Source organism: Tasmannia lanceolata, unplaced genomic scaffold, assembly GCF_043159265.1.
Source record: "Tasmannia lanceolata isolate RefF3 unplaced genomic scaffold, GAP_Taslan_0.1 ptg000023l, whole genome shotgun sequence".
In the NCBI taxonomy this organism is placed as follows: Eukaryota; Viridiplantae; Streptophyta; class Magnoliopsida; order Canellales; family Winteraceae; genus Tasmannia; species Tasmannia lanceolata.
The window spans coordinates 7621941-7641854 of NW_027518700.1; the positions used below are offsets into that span (position 1 = coordinate 7621941).

Genomic DNA, 19914 nt, shown 5'->3' on the forward strand with positions numbered 1-19914 from the left:
GTAAACATCAAATTGAGTACCTTGGTCATCTGGTATCTGGAAATGGGGTCAAGCCTGATCCGGACAAAATTCAAGCAATGCAAATCTGGCCTCAACCACAGAACTTGAAACAGTTGCGAGGATTCTTGGGCCTTACCGGATATTACAGACGGTTTGGAAAAAATTATGCCACCGTTGCCTCTTCCATCACAAATCTTCTGAAGAAAAATGTTTTTCATTGGTCTCCGGATGCTCAGTCAGCCTTTGAAAATTTGAAATCCCTCATGACACAGCTCCCAGTTCTTGTATTACCAAATTTTAACGTGGATTTCATTTTAGAGACCGATGCCTCTAGCATTGCAATCAGAGCAGTTCTCGTGCAAAATAAGCATCCAATCGCTTACTTCAGTAAAAAAATGACTCCCACCATGTCCAAGGCTTCTGCTTATGTAAAAGAACTATTTGCTATCACCGAAGCTGTGAAGAAATGGAGGCAGTACTTGCTGGGAAGAAATTTTACAATTTACACTGATCATCGCAGTTTGAAGAATCTGATGGCACAAATTATTCAAACTCCCGAACAACAGCAATACCTTTGCAAGTTGTTGGGGTACAATTACACCATTTTGTATAAGACAGGAAAAGAGAACCAGGTACCAGATGCCTTGTCAAGAGTTGAAGAAAATTCCCCTGCTTCAGATGTTGAACAATCTACCCAATTACAGCTAGTTGTCTCTAAACCCGTTTTCAACATTCAAGCGCAGCTCCAACATGAAAATCTTATTGATGCTGAATTATTGGAGCTCCATGACCAGATTAGTAAGGGATCAGCCGCACCAGAATTTTCAATCAGAAATGGGCTTGTGTTCCTCAATCACAGAATATTTCTCAGTTCCAATTCCTCCTTACGAAACCAAATCATTTATGAATTCCACAGCACTGTACAAGGAGGCCACACTGGGGTATTACGAACACTTAAGCATATATCTGCCAGTTTTTCTAGTTTAAAATACGCTCCGATATCAAGCAGTTCATCAAAGATTGTATGGTTTGCCAACAAACCAAGTATGCAACTACTACTCCCATGGGTCTGCTCCAACCGTTACCAATTCCTGACAGGATCTGGGAGGATATCTCCATGGATTTTATCATGGGATAACCTCTATCAAATGGTTATACCAGCGTCTTCGTGGTCATTGACAGATTATCCAAATATGCGCATTTAGGGGCTCTGAAAACATCTTTCAATGTTGTACAGGTAACTCAGTTGTTTATGGAAATGGTGGTGAAACTCCATGGAATCCCCAAGTCAATTGTCTCTGACTGAGATCACATTTTCCTCAGCAAATTCTGGTCTGAACTTTTCAAATTTAGTGGCACTTCTTTAAACCTGTCTTCTGTGTATCACCCCCAAACCGATGGGCAATCGGAAGTGTTAAACAGGTGTGTGGAACAGTATTTAAGAGCATATGTTCAAGACAACCCGAAGCATTGGCATTCCTACCTGTTATGGACTGAATATTCTTACAATAACTCATGCCACACGGCCATACAAATGACTCCTTTCGAAGCAGTGTATGGGAGGCCACCACCTTCATTATCACATTACATTCCTGGGTCTTCAAAAATTGAGGCAGTTGACACGGAACTGACACAGCGGGATACAATCCTAGCTCAACTCAAGCACAATTTAGCTCAAGCTAAATCAAGAATGAAATGCATGGCCGATCAGAAACGTATCGATAAAAATTTTGACGTGGGAACATTGGTTTTACTCAAACTTCAACCTTACAGACATCACTCTGTCGTTGCTAGACACTCTCAGCAAGAGGTTTTATGGTCCGTTTGAAATTGTTGCACGGGTTGGAAATGTTGCTTACAAATTAAACTTACCGGAAGGTAGCAGGATTCACCCTGTTTTCCATATTTCACAACTCAAACCATACCATGGACCTACTCTACATACCCCTTGCACTTTGCTTCCCACACTGTCGACAATCATCCAATTATCACCCCCCTCGCTATTTTGGGGAGACGAGTGGTACTCCAACAAAATAAACAGGTAACTCAAGTGCTTGTTCAATGGCACGGCCTGTTACTAGAGGACACCTCTTGGGAGAATTTGACTGAACTACAGCTGGAGTATCCATCTTTCAACCTTGAGGACAAGGTTATTTTTCCAGAAGGGGGCAATGATAGCGAACAGAGCATATCTGGTAATCAAAGCTTGGAAGAGAAGGAGATCGAATCGCATCAGGATAGAAACAGAGAGAGTCGAAGGAGGAAGAACCCATTTTGGATGAAGGATTACATCCGTCATTAGAGGTAATTAGAGGCAGATTAGTTACAGAGTTTGTTAACCCAAGTTTTTATTTTACAATTTCTTTTAAAGTTGTAGAAAAGCCAGATGTAGCAGAGTCAGTTACGATTTAGTGTCAGTGCATCAATTCCATTAGGAATGTCTCTATGTAGTGTAATTAGCACAAGTGAGAAAAGCAAGGAAGAAAAATATCTTTTCTCTGAACCTCCTCCTTCTTCTTCTTCTCCCCTTCCTCTAAGCTCTCTGTTTAATTCTTGAGGGTGATTCCCTTAATGTGATCAAGTGGTTGGATGGAAGTCATTCTTATCGCTAGAGATTTGCTGAGTTGATAGATGGAATTGAGAAGAGAACTGAAAGGTTTTGGTGTAAGGTTTCAACATATTTAAAGATCAGCCAATGGAGAGGCAAATAGGTTGTAGCCTTGACCATCTCAGCTGTGGGCCTCTTTCATATTAATGTAATTTTGCTCTTAGCCATTAAAAAAAAAAAAAAAGAGTTTATGTAAAGATAATAGTCTAAAATCAGTTCAATGCTTCATCTTGTTGAATCAAAATCCCTTGTTGGATCCATTTGAGTACATAGTTTTAAGTCTTACTTTCAATTGAGAAGCATTTATAAAAGGCAAATGATATATTCTCCTTTTTTTTTTCTTGGGACAGCCCTCTACAATGTAAAAGAGTAGTCATAAATACACTAAAGGGGGCTGGCCCAAGTAAAAGGGGGGGGGGGGGGGGCATATATCACTTACCTTAAAATAATAGTGATCTGAGCAGTATTCCTCAGTTTCTTCACACACACGTTGAGGAAAAAACATTTTGATCAATCCCCTTCTTTTTTCTTTCTTGAAATTCACACCTTAAGGATTACTTATGATGCACCAACTGCGATATATTATTAGCTCTTAATTTAATGAATTATTAAGGCTTTCTCTAAAAGTAAAAATTTCATTTAATGAATTAGTTACCTCTTATAGTTGTGGTGAATTAAAACATAATAGTAGCCAGGGAAGAGACAAGCCGTCTCCTCATAGTTACCTTGTAAAGTAGTGGTAATTTCTGTTAGTTGTCAACTTAGTAGTGGTAGGGGATGTCATTTAGCATCAATTTGTGGTTGTCAACCTATTAGAGTTAGACCTGCCAGGCCGGGTTTCACCGAACCCGTAGGGGTCCGGGTGGTACGGGTCAGTTCATAAATGATCCGGAATTTTATGGGTCACAATTTGGTGAACCCGGACCTCACGCGTACGGGCCAGGTGGACCCGTGGGTCACCTCTTTTTTTTAAAAAAAAAAAAAAAATACCTACCAAGTTGAAGGGAAAGTTTTATAAGATAGCTATGAGGCTAGCCATGCTATACGGCTCAAAATGTTGGGCCACCAAGAAGCAGCATGCGCATAAGATGAGTGTAGTGGAGATGCGAATGCTTAGATGGATGTACGGCTACACAAGGTTAGATAGAATTAAAAATGAAGACATCCGTAAAAGGGTGGGGGTGGCACCAATTGAGGAGAAGATAAGAGAGTGCTGTTTAAGATGGTTTGGGCTTATCCAACGTAGGCTTTTGGATGCTTCGGTGAGAAGAAGTGACTGCCCGAAACAACTTGGGTAGAATAATGAGAAAAGACTTAAGAACTAGGAACATAACAGAGAATACGGTCTTCGATAGGGGAGAATGGAAGAAAATGATCCATGTAAACAAACCCAACTAGTGTTAGGATTAGACTTAGTCAATTTGTGACGGGTAGACTCTTTCACCTTTTCATGAAAATTTTCTAAAGGATTCATTAGCCGACCCCAAGTAGTTTGGGACAAAGGCTTAGTTGAGTTTAATTGAGCTCTAAAAAAATCAAAAATATCTGTCATCTCCGTCTTAGTTTTTGGGCCAAAAAGACTTAATTAAATTTTAGAAACACGCTACTTGCAAGTTGCAACAAGTTAGTTTTCATATAGAAACATGTAACATGCAATAAAACGTTTTTATATTTAAGTCATACTTCATGGTGCATGCAACTTAATATTTTTATTAAAAAACAAGTTTTCGGACTCTTGTCCGATGATCTCTTTATTGTCTCAAACGCTTTATTATTATTGGAAATGTGCACCATGCTCCATGATTTTTAATTCGTTGGAATTGTGGTGGTTGCAACACATAAGAGGACCACAAAAGGGAATTTGCAAGGGAGGTTCTACTTCATTTTTCATGGCGCTCAGATTAATTGAAGATTCAAGCTAAACGCAAGGAGTAAATCTGACATAGGGAGGAAAATTGGACTCATATTGGTATGTTTTAAACTTATAATTTTTTCCTTATTAAAACTTTAGAAATATAAGGTTGAATCTTCAATGCTTAATAAGGTTGAATCTTCAATGTCTTAATGCTTGATAAGAAAAAAATCAATTTGCACTCCTAAAAGTCTCTATTCCACTTTTTTTTTCCCGTTACTGGGACTTGAGAATCATTCTTGGAAAGAGGCATTGATGCTTGATGAGTACAATACGTTATTTCAGACTGCAGGAAAAATCTGGAAAAGTTTGGAAGGGAAATATATGTAGAAAATTTCGTACTTTTTTAACACATGAAAAACAAAACTTGAACCAATCCTATTGCATTTTTTATTTAGAGTGACCTTCAATTTATGATGATATCCAACAAAATTAATCATAATCATTTTATTCCACTCTAAATTGTAGACATTTTCATGAGAAATGTTTTTTTTGCAATTCAAACAGGGCCTTAGTTTCCACTTCCTTCACCAATTTAGCAACCATTGAACAAGTTTCAGAACCTACATATAAACTTTTTATATTACCATATACTTTCCCTAAAATTGATAGTGATATTTGGAGAAATTAAATAATGAAAGGCCGTATGAACGCGTAAAGGTAGTACGATAAAGGTACCCCACTTGATATTTGATCCAACAGCAGCTCCTCAAAAAATGAGCTACTGTTGGATCAAATATCAAGGATGGGATGGTGAGTACGTGCTCGTAAGGCCTTTCATCATATAATTTCTCGTGATATTTAAACTTCTAACATGCACGATACAAAACTCTTCAACCTTACTAAGGTCCTGTTTGTTTTAGATTTTGAGAACCAATTGTTATTCCAAAACTTATTATTGAACTCAAGATTGCATTTAGGCCCTGTTTGTTTTTGGATTTTGAGAACTGATTGTGAGTCCAAAATTGAATATTTGAATCAAATTTTGATGCAGACGAAAATCACCAAGAAAGTTCAGATAGTTGGCGTAGAACAAGTCTCTTAACTATTATTTTCATCATTTTATTTGTAGCGTTCTTTTTTGGCATCAAATCTAATCTGTTTATTAGAAAGGTTTTTCGATTACCTATCTAATGAGCCTATGATCACGCAATTTGGTTGTGATTTGAGCAAATTATGGGCATTTTACAGATATGGTATATGCCAATTATGGGATTACTATTTTAGGCAACTTTTAACTTTTATCTAGTTTACTTTAGATAGATAGATGAATGGTTGAAATTTATTACTTAGGCCTTAAGTTAGCATTTAAGATTTCTTTTCTGATAAATAAATGTTATGAAAGCATTGTAATGTACTTCTTTTCATTATTGAATGAAAATTAGCCCTGAGAACTTGTGTCATTTCATCGATTCTTGTTCCATTGATTCATCGTAAAGATTTCATTTCAATTGGAATTTGGATCTCTCAATATCTCTCTCAATTCGAAGATCCAGGCTTTGAATTAATATCTTGGAATGAAAGACAATTCTGAATCAGCTTTGTCTACGAACAAGGAAGCTATGAGTATTTTCCAATTACGCTATGAAAAACTCGACTTCAATGGGATCGAAGTAAATCTCATCCCCTTCGACAGTGATCGAAGTATTTTATTCCCTACGACGGTGATCAAATTATTCTTTTCTTCTTCTTTTGACTATTTTGTCTCTACTGTGCAATTAGGAAATTCTAGGTTTTCGAACTGCATTAATTTGTATCAAACAAATTCTTTCCTTAGGTTGAAGAAGTTTGGTAATGACTTTTTTGTGAATTCGTGATGGCTATATAGTACCTTCGCTCACTTCAAAGGAGAGTTGCCAAATGTCAAGACTGGGAGGTAACACCAAATTTGAGATCCTATTATTATTATTTAGAGCAAGAAATCATAAATTGGGAGGCACCACCAATATATGATGAATACTCGAAGACAGATTCTTAATCGTTGCTAAAAGTTCAGATGATGAGAAATTTATTTTCTATGGAGACAAAGTAATGAATGATTCACTTGACAAGATGGTTGATGAGCGATGTGAAATCATGAATAACAAATCCAAAGAAATTAGATTTGAAAACATGGAGATTGAAGTGATGGGTAAATACAGGAATATTATATCGAATTCTTCAGCAGGTTATGTCGATCCATTTTTATTAGATCATGCATCGAAACCCACAATGAATATTTATGACTTCAAGCTGGTTCAAGATAAAAAGGGATTATATTTTCATCTCGATCCATTTTTATTAGATCATGCATCGAAACCCACAGTGAATATTTATGACTTCAAGCTGGTTCAAGATCAAAAGGGATTATATTTTCATCTTTGGGATTATGCTGCTTGCTTTGATGCTCGAGAGTTTCAATTGACGAATGTTCTTTGACAATTCAAAACTCGAGGATGAGATTTTTTGAACCAGGAGAGTATGATGGGAATTAAATCACCAAGAAAGTTCGGATCGTTGGCGTAGAAAAAATCGCTTATTTTTTACCTATCATTTTTATTATTTTATTTGTAGCCTACTTTTTCGGCATCAAATCTCATTTGTTTGGCATGATTTTTGTATTATTAGAAGGGTTTTTCAATTACCTATCTAACGATCCCAAGATCACGTGATTTAAATGTGATTTTGCAAGTTATGGCATTTTAAGGATATGGTATGCCTATTATGGGATTGCTATTTTATGCAACTTTTAACTTTTATCTAGTTAACTTTAGATAGATAGATGAACAGTTGAGATTTATTACTTAGGCCTTATGTTGGCTTTTAGAGTTTCTTTTCTTATAAATAGATGTTATGAAAGCATTGTAATTGACTTCTTTTGATTATTGAATGAAAACCAGCCTTTGAGCTTTTGAGTTCTTTGAGAGCTTGTGAGTATTTTCTAGTTTCGCTCTGAGAAACTCGGCTTCGGCAAGATCGAAGTAAATCTCATCCCCTTTGATGGTGATCGAAGTATTTTTTTTCCCTACGACGGTGATCGAAGGGTCATTTTCTTCTTCTTTTGTCTATTTTGTCTCCGTTGCTGCGCTATAAGGCAATTCAAGGTTTCCAGCATCAAATTTAGTACTAATTTGATGTTCTAATTTTGATTCCAATGATCAGTTTTGGACTTACAATCGGTTTTCAAAATCCAAAATAAACAAGGCCTCAATTTTAAGTTCAACAATCATTTTTGGACACAATTGGTTCTATCCAAAACAAGCATGGACTAAGAACTTCTTTATCGCCACCAAATCCACTTGAGCTAAGATAAGAATCGCAACGCCCCCAAGAAAAACTAGGAATTGAAGAATTTAGAGCCATGATTTGGAGTTCTCTCGGTCGAATCTGGATCTATGTACATGTACTCAGCTCGAAATCATGACCGAATATGATGTTATATTTCTGTGATTGCCACCACTGATCTCTCTCTCTCTCTCTCTCTCTCTCTCTCTCTCTCTCTCTCTCTCTCTCTCACTCACTCACTCACACACAGACACACGCACACGCGCACACACAACTGTTAGAATATGTAAGAGCTAACCGTTGGATCTACATATTCTAACAAACTTGCTTAATCTGGCTACATATTATACCAAACTTACCTAATCCTTCACTTGAGGTGCATGGTTAAAGATTGGTAAAGAGAGGAAAGAAACAAATAAGAATAGAATATCCAAATCTAGCCTGATTGCTAATCTAATAAGGTTGCCTAATCTATCTAGGTTACCTTATCTAACCAGCGTGATTAATCAACCAACAAGATGATCCAACGGTGAGATCTATACCCAATCTTACTGGTGGATCTTACATAATCTAACAAAAACCTTATTGTTTCCGCACTTTAAGATTTTCCAAGAGAGATAATAGCAGAAGGGGATTCCCTTTTTTTTAACGGCAATGAATTATATTCAAATAATGAAAGAAAACCGAGGGAGCAACCCAGAGATTGAGATGATCAAGTACACACAACATAGAAAGAATATATACAAAGAACAAGACCAATAACTATTAAGGAGGATCACCATATTCGTAGAAGAGAACCTTGAGGACTCAGACAAGTAAGTCTCTGCAAAAGAGAACCTTTGAAGAGACCTAGGGTTAGAGAAGAGACCTAGGGTTTCTCTGGTTCGTCTCTATCAAACAGATTTTGGTGGTTTTCTCCGCTCCCCTGGGCAACCATCTCTTGTTGGACAAAAGCTCTCGCCTCCGTTCTTATGGATTCGATCCCACCAGACCCTGGCGAGGGAAATGGTTGGCCTATCCAGACGAAGCCTGAGAAAAGTTTCCTCCAGCTCATAAATTCTCTCACTCCCTCGAAAGCTAACCCACAAGACCCTCAAAACCCCCTTAGACTTGCTAGAGAGTTTCACAAAGAGTACTGGCCAAATGACCTTAGCTTCCCAGAAGCTTTTCCCCCTTCACCACAAGCCCCTACAACCGAGGAAAGGAAAACTGATTACCCTACCTTGAAAAACCTAGGAAGTTCTTCCTCCAACAAAAAGAAAAGACAGAAAAGGAAACCCCCCCCCTCCATATGACCCTGAAACTATCGAGAAGTTCAAACCACCTCCTCCTTGTATGCTTAATGACTTCTTAGTCTCACCAGAGGCTGGAAACCAGCCGGAGAAGGAAGCTTCCCCGCCTTGTGCTCCAAATCAAATCCTGTTACCAAAAGAGGCTATCTGTTTTGAAACCCTCTTTCCGGCCTTGGATCTCCCCCCCAATCAAATCTCAAAATGGAACCCCTATCACCATTCTGAGAAAAACTAGGATCCATGGTTCCTCTGAAAATGCAGAAACCTCCCCCAAGGCTGATGAAGAACCCCCTGGCCCCAAGGGCTGGAATAATCTCTTCTCAGGTCCAAGCAGCAAGAAATCCCCCCCTCTCGAATTTCATAGAGCCACCCTCAATGAGGTAGGAGTTACCTGCATTGACATTGAAGACTCAGATACGGCGGAGGCGGTAGATAAATGGAAAAATTGCCTGGTAGGGTATTTCCTGGGAAGAAAACCTTATTTTCTAGCTCTAAAAGAGAATCTCACCAGGAAATGGCGATTGAGAGGTGATTTACAGCTTTATGCTCTTAACAATGGTTTTTTCCTCTTCCGTTTTACCAATGCGGAGGACTATGTCCAAGTCCTAGAAGCTCAAGGGAACCACTATGGGAGTAGACCTCTCATCTTGAAAAAATGGTCAATGGACTTGCCTCTGGAGAAAATGAAACTCAAATCCATCCCAATCTGGATCTGATTCCCTAACCTCCACCTGAAATTCTGGACTTCACAGGCCCTAAGTAAAATAGCCAGTGGGATAGAAAAACCTCTCTATCTCGACACCCAAACAGCGGAAGCTACCAGGTTGCTTTTTGCTCGAGTTTGTGTAGAGATTGAAGCAGATGCAAAACTACTAGATTTTGTTCAGATGAGAACCACCTCCGGCAGCACCCACCAAGAGGTTGAGTATGATTGGAAACCTTCCTCATGCCCCAAATTCCACACTTTTGATCATTCCTCAAAGAGTTGCCCACTCAATTTTCCAGAACCAAAGAAAAGGCAAGATGTCTCAAAAGAATGGAGGCAGGTTCAAAAAAAGCCCCTGCGGAGCAAAGACCGAAGATGTTGTTGTTCCACTCCTTAATACTCCTTTTCACCTCTTTGAGCTTCTTAATGACTCTGAACCTAGGATTCCCTTTAATCTTTATAGCCCAAGCCTTTTCTACCACTTCAAATAGAGACAGATCCTCCAGCCACATCATGTGGAATCTGAAGGGCCTTTTGGAATTGCTGATTTCTTTGTTGTCCAACTGAATTAGAATTGGAGAGTGGTCAGACGGACCTGGATTTTTGAAGTTATCAATGGAGATGGGGAAAGAACAGAGCCACTCCTCATTTACTAAGCACATGTCTAATCTTCTGAGCTTTAGCTTCTCAGCGGAGGAGTTGTTGGACCAAGAAAAAGAGTGACCCACAGACCTGAGCTTAGCCAGAGCACAATTGAAGAGACACTCATTGAAATCATCAGTGTTAGCTTGAATTAAATTTGCACCTTCGAACCTTTCGTCATCAGATCTGACTACATTGAAATCGCCCAAAACAGCCCATGGATGAGTGGTGGTTTGGGAGATGTTTCTGATGGCTTCCCAGAGGGGCCTTCTTTGAATCCCTCCATTTCTGGCATAGACAAAGGTCAGAGAGAAAAGCTGGGGAGAGTTTCTGAATTTTACATCACCATGGATGAATTGGTCCGAGTCCTCAAGAATATCAAAGTTGAAGACCCCCGGATCCCACATTACCCATAAACGCCTTTTAACAGTATGATTGTAGTTGGCATAGGAGGCCCAATTTTCACAGATATCTGTGGTATATTCATCTAACATATCAGCGGTAGCTTTTGTCTCAAATAGACAGATGAGAGGAAGGTTTTCTTGGAAAATCAGGTTTTTGATTTTGCCCGTTCTTCTTTTCGAGCAGATGCCACAGACATTCCACATTCCAAACTTAATCATTGATGGGTTTGGGAGGAATTGGGGGCATTTAGCAATGCAAGGGGGGAGCCAGCTGTGGTGCCTGACTGAGGAGGTGCTTTTTTGGTGATTTCGAGCCCAGGGGACCAATTTTTTCTCAGAGATTTGAAAGCTTTTGAAGTTGGGGGGGGGCAAGGTTAGAATCATCTGAGTCTTCATTTGATTCATCTTTTTCATCGGATGATCTCAAGATGCGATTTTAATCATTATGGGCAAGATTCTGAACTTCTTTAGGCTCTGTCTCGACATCAGATTGTTCAGTATTCACCACCTTGTCTTGAAGAATCTGGTAGGGGTTATGGGTCTTTATTGGGGAAGAGGGTCTAATTATTTCTGTCGTTTCTTCTGATTCTTCAATGGCTTCTGCACTTTCATCAACATAGGTCGGATGCGGGGGAACAATGGTTGGTCTTTGCTCCGTAGGGGCTTTTTTCTGAACCTGCCTCCATTCTTTTGAGACAATATCTTGCCTTTTCTTTGGTTCTGGAAAATCGAGTGGGCAGCTCTTTGAGGAATGATCAAAAGTGTGGCATTTGGGGCATGAGGAAGGTTTCCAATCATACTCAACCTCTTGGTCGGTGATGCCGGAGGTGGTTCTAATCTGAACAAAATCTGGTAGATTTGCATCTGCTTCAATCTCTGCACAAACTCGAGCAAAAAGCAACCTGGTAGCTTCTGCTGTCTGGGTGTTGAAATAGAGAGGTTTTCCTATCCCACTGGCTATTTTACTTAGGGCCCGTGAAGTCCAGAATTTCAGGTGGAGGTTAGGGAATCGGATCCAGATTGGGATGGATTTGAGTTTCATTTTCTCCAGAGGCATGTCCATTGACCATTTTTCCAAGATGAGAGGTCTACCCCCATAGTGGTGCCCTTGAGCTTCTAGGACTTGGACATAGTCCTCCGCATTGGTAAAACGAAAGAGGAAAAAACCATTGCTAAGAGCATAAAGCTGTAGATCACCTCTCAATCGCCATTTCCTGGTGAGATTCTCTTTTAGAGCTAGAAAATAAGGTTTTCTTCCCGGGAAATACCCTACCAGGCAATTTTTCCATTTATCTTCTGCCTCCGCCGTATCTGAGTCTTCAATGTCAACGCAGGTAACTCCTACCTCATTGAGGGTGGCTCTATGAAATTCGAGAGGGGGAGATTTCTTGCTGCTTGGACCTGAGAAGAGATTATTCCAGCCCTTGGGCCAGGGGGTTCTTCATCAGCCTTGGGGGAGGTTTCTGCATTTTCAGAGGAACCATGGATCCTGGGTTTTTTCAGAATGGTGATAGGGGTTCCATTTTGAGATTTGATTGGGGGGGGGGGGTATCCAAGGCGGGAAAGAGGGTTTCAAAACAGATAGCCTCTTTTGGTAACAGGGTTTGATTTGGAGTGCAAGCCAGGGAAGCTTCCTTCTCCGGCTGGTTTCCAGTCTTTGGTGAGACTAAGAAGTCATTAAGCATACACGGAGGAGGTGGTTTGAACTTCTCGATAGTTTCAGGGTCATATGGAGGGGGGGGGGGATTTTTCCTTTTCTATTTTTTCTTTTTGTTGGAGGAAGAACATCGTGGGTTTTTCAAGGTAGGGGAATCAGTTTTCCTTTCCTCGGTTGTAGGGGCTTGTGGTGAAGGGGGAAAAGCTTCGGGGAAGCTAAGGTCATTTGGCCAGTACTCTTTGTGAAACTCTCTAGCAAGTCTAAGGGGGTTTTGAGGGTCTTATGGGTTAGCTTTCGAGGGAGTGAGAGAATTTATGAGCTGGAGGAAACTTTTCTCAGGCTTCATCTGGATAGGCGAATCATTTCCCTCGCCAGGGTCTGGTGGGATCGAATCCATAAGAACAGAGGCGAGAGCTTTTGTCCAGCAAGAGATGGTTGCCCAGGGGAGCGGAGAAAACCACCAAAATCTGCTTGATAGAGACGAACCAGAGAAACCCTAGGTCTCTTCTCTAACCCTAGGTCTCTTCAAAGGTTCTCTTCTGCAGAGACTTACTTGTTCATGGTGATGTACAATTCATCCATGGTGATGATCCATGGTGATCCTCCATAATTGGAGTATTTTCCAATAACGCTATGAAAAACTTTGTCTACAATTCAACTTTGATATTCTTGAGGACTCGGACCAATTCATCCATGGTGATGTACAATTCAGAAACTTCCCAACTTTTCTCTCTGACCTTTGTCTATGCCAGAAATGGAGGGATTCAATGAAGGCCGCTCTGGGAAGCCATCAGAAACATCTCCCAAACCACCACTCATCCATGGGCTGTTTTGGGCGATTTCAATGTAGTCAGATCTGAAGACGAAAGGTTCGGAGGTGCAAATTTAATTCAAGCTAACACTAATGATTTCAATGAGTGTATCTTCGACTGTGCTCTAGCTGAGCTCAGGTCTGTGGGTCACTATTTTTCTTGGTCCAACAACTCCTCCGCTGAGAACCTCAAGCTCAGAAGATTACACAGGTGCTTAGTAAATGAGGAGTGGCTCTGTTCTTTCCCCATCTCCATTGCTAAATTCAAAAATTCTGGTCCATCTGACCACTCTCCAATTCTATTTCAATTGGACAACAAAGAAATCGGCAATTCCAAAAGGCCCTTCAGATTCCACAACATGTGGTTGGAGGATCTGTCTCTCTTTGAAGTGGTAGAAAAGGCTTGGGCTATAAAGATTAAAGGGAATCCTATGTTCAGAGTCATTAAGAAGCTCAAAGAGGTGAAAAGGAGTATTAAGGAGTGGAACAACAACATCTTCGGGCAAGTAGACATCCTTCTCCCCATTGCTAGGGAAAACCTTGATATCATCAAGACTCAGCTTTCACAGGACCCTGCTACCCCCAACTGAGAGAGAAGGAAAAGGAAGCCAAGGAGGATATTATCACCACTGCCACGAAAGAGGAGTCTCTCTTGAGGCAAAAAGCTAGAGTAGAATGGGTCAATATGGGAGACAATAATAACGCCTACTTCTATGCCGCCATGAAATCCAGGCGTCACCACAACCATGTTCAGGGTCTGGTTGATCATGAGGGAAACTTCTCCACAGACCAAAATTTCATCTCAGCCTCCCTAGTGAACTTTTTTCAGAATCTTCTCAACACCCCAAAAGAAAATTCCCCAGCGTCTGTCCCTGATCCCATAAGCAAACTTAATCCAGACAAAGCTAGCTCCCTGACCCACCCCATTTGTAAGGAAGAAATTGAGGACATCATTAAATCCAGCGATGGTAATAAGGCCCCTGGGCCTGATGGATTCAATGGCAACTTCTTCAAATCCTTTTGGTATCTGATTGGGAATGAAGTAACTGAAGCTATCCAATATTTCTTCCGTTCGGGAAACCTTCTCCCCGATAACACCTTCCTTTCTCTCATCCCAAAAACCATTGATGCCTCTACCCCAGAAATGTTCCGCCCTATTTCTCTTTGTAACTTCCTCTACAAAGTGATCGCTAAGATCCTTGCTAACAGACTTAGATTGATAATGGATGACCTTATCAGCCGTAGCCAATCCGCCTTTATCAAAGGAAGGCTCATTCAAGACAATATCCTGTTGGCCCAGGACCTGGTTCACAACTTCCATCTCAAAAGCAAAAATCCAGTCATGTGCCTAAAAATGGATCTCAAGAAAGCTTTCGATAATGTAAACCACTTCTCCCTCCTCCTCTTCATGGAAAAAATTGGTTTCCCTGTCACTTACATCAAATGGGTCGAGCAATGCATCAAAAAGCCCCACTTCTTTGTTCTTGTTCATGGCTCCCCCTGGGTTTCTTGCCCTCCTCGAATGGGCTTAGGCAAGGAGACCCCCTCTCCCCCCTCCTTTTTTGCTTGTGTATGGAAATGCTTTCTTGTATCTTGGACAAGGCCAATCAAAATGTTGAATTCTCTACCCCCTTCAGCAGAAAGGGGACTTCCATCTCCCACTTGTTGTTTGCTGATGATGTCCTTGTATTTTCAGAGGCGTCCCCATCATCCTGTCAAGGAATCAAAAATTCTATTTCTCAGTTCAATTCTTGTTCAGGACTTGATGTCAATTACTCCAAAAGTGAAATTTTCTTCTCGGATGGAAGAAACCACTTCAAAAATTTCATCCTCTCCTCCCTCAACATTCCGGAAGGACAGCTCCCCATTAAATACCTGGGTCTGCCTCTTGTAACCAAAAGACTTACCTCTAACGATTTTCAGCCTTTGATATCTAAAATTCTAAAGAGAATTTCAAGTTGGTCCTCTAAAATGTTGTCTAGAGCCGGTCGCATTGAACTCACAAAAACTGTCCTCAATTCCTTCAATCTGTATTGGTCCTCCTCCTTCCATATTCCTGTAGAAGCTTTGAATAAAATTGAAAAGATGTTCAGAAATTTCATATGGGCAGGATCATCTCTCCAAAATTCCTACCATCCTGTGAACTGGGAAATCATTTGCACCCCAAAGAGAGAAGGTGGTATGGGCCTAAGGACGCTAAATGACATCAGCGAAGCCTGCAAACTCAAGCAGTTATGGAACCTCATTTCTGAAAGAACCTCTCTTTGGGCTACCTGGTTTGAATAGAGATATCTCAAGGGTTCAAATTTCTGGACTCGTAGAGTTCCTAGCACTATGTCCTGGGGAGCCAGAATCGCATTCATCACTAGAGACAGAGCTAAGGATCTAATCTGCTACTCCGTTGATGATGGAAAAGGGATTGACTTTTGGACCCAACCTTGGCACCCAGATGGACCGCTTCTCAGCCTTTACCCTGGTGGAAGAGATATGAGAGCCACCCCGGGTCTCATTCACATTCAGCTAAATCAGCTCCCCAGCAATGGGATATTGGGAAAGAACCCTGATAAACTGGCTGCCGGGTATCTCTCCAATCTTGAACAATGCCATTTTAGTAAAAGGAGAAGGAAATCTTCCAATCTGGAAACCTGCTTCAGATGGCTCCTTCTCCCTCAGCAACGCATAGAACTACATCCGTTCAAAGCAAACTCAGGTCCCTTGGTTCAAGGGTCACATCCCGAAACACAGCTTCACAGGGTGGCAAGCCATCAGAAAAAATTAAGCACCAGGGACAGATTGTCTTTCCTGGGCATTTCGAGAGATATCATTTGCCCCCTATGTCTACTTGAAAGGGAAAGTACTGATCATCTCTTCTTCAATTGTGCTTATACATCATGGATTTGGAAAAATGTCCTATGGAGATTCAATATTCGAAGAAAGAATTTCAAGACTCTTAAGGAAGAAGAAGAATGGATTAGATTGAATGTAAAAGGAAAAAATCAAGCCTCCATTGCTTTAAGAATTTGGTTCAATGCAGCAATCCACCTCATATGGAAGGAACGCAATCTGAGAATCCATGAGCAAAAGTTCTCCCACAAACAGAAAACACTCTCCGACATCCTCCTCTCCATCAGGACTAGGTCCCTCTATCTCGGTCTGGATGCCAAGCTCAATGCCATCGGGGAAGCAGTCAGCAAATCTTTCATCCTCCCTTGCTTCTCCACCTCTAAGCCCCCCAAATTATGCTGCTGGAATCCACCTGAGAGAGGGTGGTATAAGCTTAATTCTGATGCTTCCCTCTCTATTCAAGGAGCGTCTCTGGGGGGGCTCACTAGAGACTCATCAGGTGCTACTCTCTCTGCTTATTCTTTGCATTGGGAGATCCAGACGATTCAGAAACTTGAAATTGAATCCATTAGCCAAGGCCTTTCCTTGGCAATCTCTAAAGGCCTCCAGTTTCTATGGATTGAATCCGACTCCCTACTGGCTGTCAACGCCATCAAGGAGACCAAGGGGTAGAACAAATACCCCTGGAGGAAAAGACCTACCATTTATAAGATCTGAGAAAATCTGTTAGCTCTGAAAGGGTGGAAAGTCTCCCATATCTGGAGAGAAGCGAACAGAGGTGCTGACTTCCTTTCAAAATTTGATTGCCCTATATGGGAACCAGATATCTCTCCCTCCGTTTTCCAAGCTGAATTGCTTTCCATTGCCTATGAAGATGCCTCCGGAACTCCCTATTCTAGATTGTAACTTACTTGAGTTGGTCTCTGGATTCAGAGATTTTCGTCCAGCTTTCAAGAAGCCCTTGCGGCATGCCCACCTGCATCATTTCCAGAGCTGTATGTTCAAGAATTGGGCTTGGATCTTACTCAGCTTGTCCTTGGTTAATTGCATTAATGTCCCTCTCAGGGCCTCTGCTAAGTGTGCTCCCTTTGCCATTTTGATCTGCTCGTGGATTATATTATTTGATGTATCTTTTCTTTCTTGGCGCCGCTTTAGGCCCCCTCTGTAATCAGGTTTTTCTCTATCTATATATCTGGTCGGGGTCCGCCTAACCCTATCTTGCCCATTAAAAAAAAATAAAAAAAATCAAAAGTTTTCAAAACTGCCTTTGATACTTCCAAACCTTGGCTAGTCTATCATCCTCGCGGTTAGCTTACGTGATGGAAAGGGATCGAGGATCCAGCCAACCGATCCGAGATCTCTTCAATCCACTGTGTAAACCATCATGTTAGGCTCAATCATCCTAATGCCTCGATTAATTGTTTTAATTTCCACCTCATTGGAATCTTCAATCCCAATGGGGGCCGAAAAATGCCCATATCATTGCTCCATCGTGACCTCGCAAAAGTCCACCTACACCAACTGGCTCAGGGTTCTCTAAACTTTACCCGTTGAAGTTTAAATTAAAATGGCCCTGACGAGAAGGCTCCCATGCATTTGTAGATACTGTCCTTTGCTCGCTGCTTGTGCATATCTCAGACTAACCTCACCATGGATTATATGGAGAGACAAAGCGGTAAGTAGGTAGGCCCCTAACCCACAAGAGGTGGTCAAGGCGATCACCCTAATGAAGAGGCAATGGGGTTTCTTTACAAAGTCTTTAAACACCCTAGAATTTCTCTCCTTGCATAGCACCCAGATAGTGGTCAAAAGGAACACCTCCCATAAGTTCTTACCTCGCTTCCGCCAAGGATTAAACGGCCAGTTATGCAAAAGCTTTGATAGCTTGGAAGAGAACCCTCAAAATACACGAAACCTACTTGCCAACTTTCCCCACACATACTTGACTGTTTTGCTGTGCAGAAGTAAGTGGTCCATTGTTTCTCCTACCTCCACACACAATGCACAATGGTCAATAATCCACATATGAAGATTACAAAGGTGGTCCACTATAAGGATTTGTTTTAATTAAGACCCTCGTCCATACAAATGCACATGCCATGAGAGGGGTATTATGTTCCACGTACACTCTAGCCATTCGCAACTAGGAGTGTGGATTCCCTTGAGTGTGTATTACCTATCCACCACTAGTTTTCTTTTCATCACGTTTGAATATGGAAAAGTTATTCGTGAGTAGAAGTTTTCAATTACAAAAAGAACAATTATGATTATTCAAAGAAAAAATGAACAAAATTTTGCATTTTTTATAAAGTGACAAACATTTTCTTTCTGTTAGGCATTCCGACGCCGAGATGTTCCGTGTTGAAGTCATCTGCACAAATAATATTACACCATCATCACCAACTCCCCCTCACCTCCAGAGCTTCAAACTCTCCGTGCTAGACCAGCTCTCTCCTTCAATGTACGTGCCATTCATTCTTTTCTACCCTAGCGATGATAATGAACAGAATGCAATGAAAAATAGTGTCGAAAGAACTCAGCTACTAAAGAAATCTCTATCAGAAACCTTAACCCTCTTCTACCCATTGGCTGGAAGGATCAAAGAATCTAGCATCACAGATTGTAATGATGAGGGTGTCGATTTTTTCGAAGCTCGAGTACATGGTCGACTCTCAGAATTTCTAGAACAACTTGATCTTGAGGTACTCACGCAGTTCATCCCATGCAATTATTTTACTTCTAAATCAGGGAGGGACATACTTCTTGCAATCCAAGTCAACATATTTGAATGTGGTGGAATGGCAATTGGCATTGGCATTTCACACACAATTGCTGATGCGACTACCTTAATCACATTGATCAACTGTTGGTCTGCAAAAACAAGAGGAGCCAATGAAGTCAAGGGTCCCACTTTTGATGCGGCCTCGATTCTCCCATCGAAAGAATCCGTGCCACGATATGAATATCCAGTAGCAAAGAATGCTTTGACTCGGAGGTTTGTGTTTGATGCGTCAAAGATCGCCTCACTCAGAGATAGAACTACAAAGGGCCAGCGTTTTCCGCGTCCCACGAGCTATGAAGCAGTATCAGCACTCATTTGGCAATCTGTTATAAGGGCTCAAAAGGCCGTAGGGTCCGCCGGTGCATACGTGGCCTTGAGTGCAGTGACCTTACGTAAAAGAATGGTCCCACCTTTAACGGAACATTCCTTTGGAAATCTATGGGTGCCTGTATATACATCAGTGATGTTGGAGAGTGAATGTCATGAAGAAGACATGCAAAGTTGTCTAGAGAGGCAACTGAGGGATTCCATAAAGAAAGTAAACACTGATTTGGTAAAAGAATTGCAAGGACCGGATGGGTTTGTGAAAGCTCATGAATGTATCAAGCTTATAACTGAAAAATACTCAAAATATGGGCTTAGGTTTTGTAATTTCACTAGTTGGTACGGACTCCCTTTATATGAAGTAGATTTTGGCTGGGGGAAGCCCATTTGGGTAAGCATTTGCACACTTCCTTCGGAGGATTGTATTTTTCTCCTTGGGAATAGAAGTGGTGATGGAATAGAAGCTTGGGTGGCCATGGATAAGGAGCAAATGTACAAATTTGAACAAGATCAAGAGCTCCTATCTTTTCTTTCCCCTCCTAATATTGTTTAATATTTTAAAAAATTATGTAATCCTTTGTGGCATTGTTGTATTTCTATTTAACAATGAATATAATCTTCTGTAATTAATATTGTATTAATAAGTTTAATACAACATTCCATGATAA

The 19914-nt window shown here is 40.9% G+C and overlaps 2 protein-coding genes and 1 pseudogene across 4 annotated transcripts; 2 read left to right on the forward strand and 1 right to left on the reverse strand.

Moving 5' to 3' along the window:
• The first annotated feature begins 4476 nt into the window (after window positions 1-4476).
• On the forward strand, window positions 4477-19914 carry LOC143856559 (vinorine synthase pseudogene; annotated as a pseudogene). Of its 2 annotated transcripts, XR_013238273.1 has the most exons (3): window positions 4487-4577; window positions 6298-6396; window positions 18476-19914. The product of XR_013238273.1 is annotated as a vinorine synthase pseudogene, transcript variant X2 (transcript). The 2 variants fall into 2 exon arrangements; XR_013238272.1 differs by lacking the exon at window positions 6298-6396 and having other exon boundaries at window positions 4477-4577.
• On the reverse strand, window positions 10070-10918 carry LOC143856692 (uncharacterized). Its single transcript, XM_077366958.1, has one exon. The coding sequence runs from the start codon at window positions 10916-10918 to the stop codon at window positions 10070-10072; it is 849 nt and encodes a 282-aa protein (XP_077223073.1).
• On the forward strand, window positions 13307-13886 carry LOC143856693 (uncharacterized). The gene is made up of 2 exons (XM_077366959.1): window positions 13307-13331; window positions 13426-13886. Exons 1-2 carry the CDS (start codon window positions 13307-13309, stop codon window positions 13884-13886), a joined length of 486 nt encoding a protein of 161 aa, XP_077223074.1.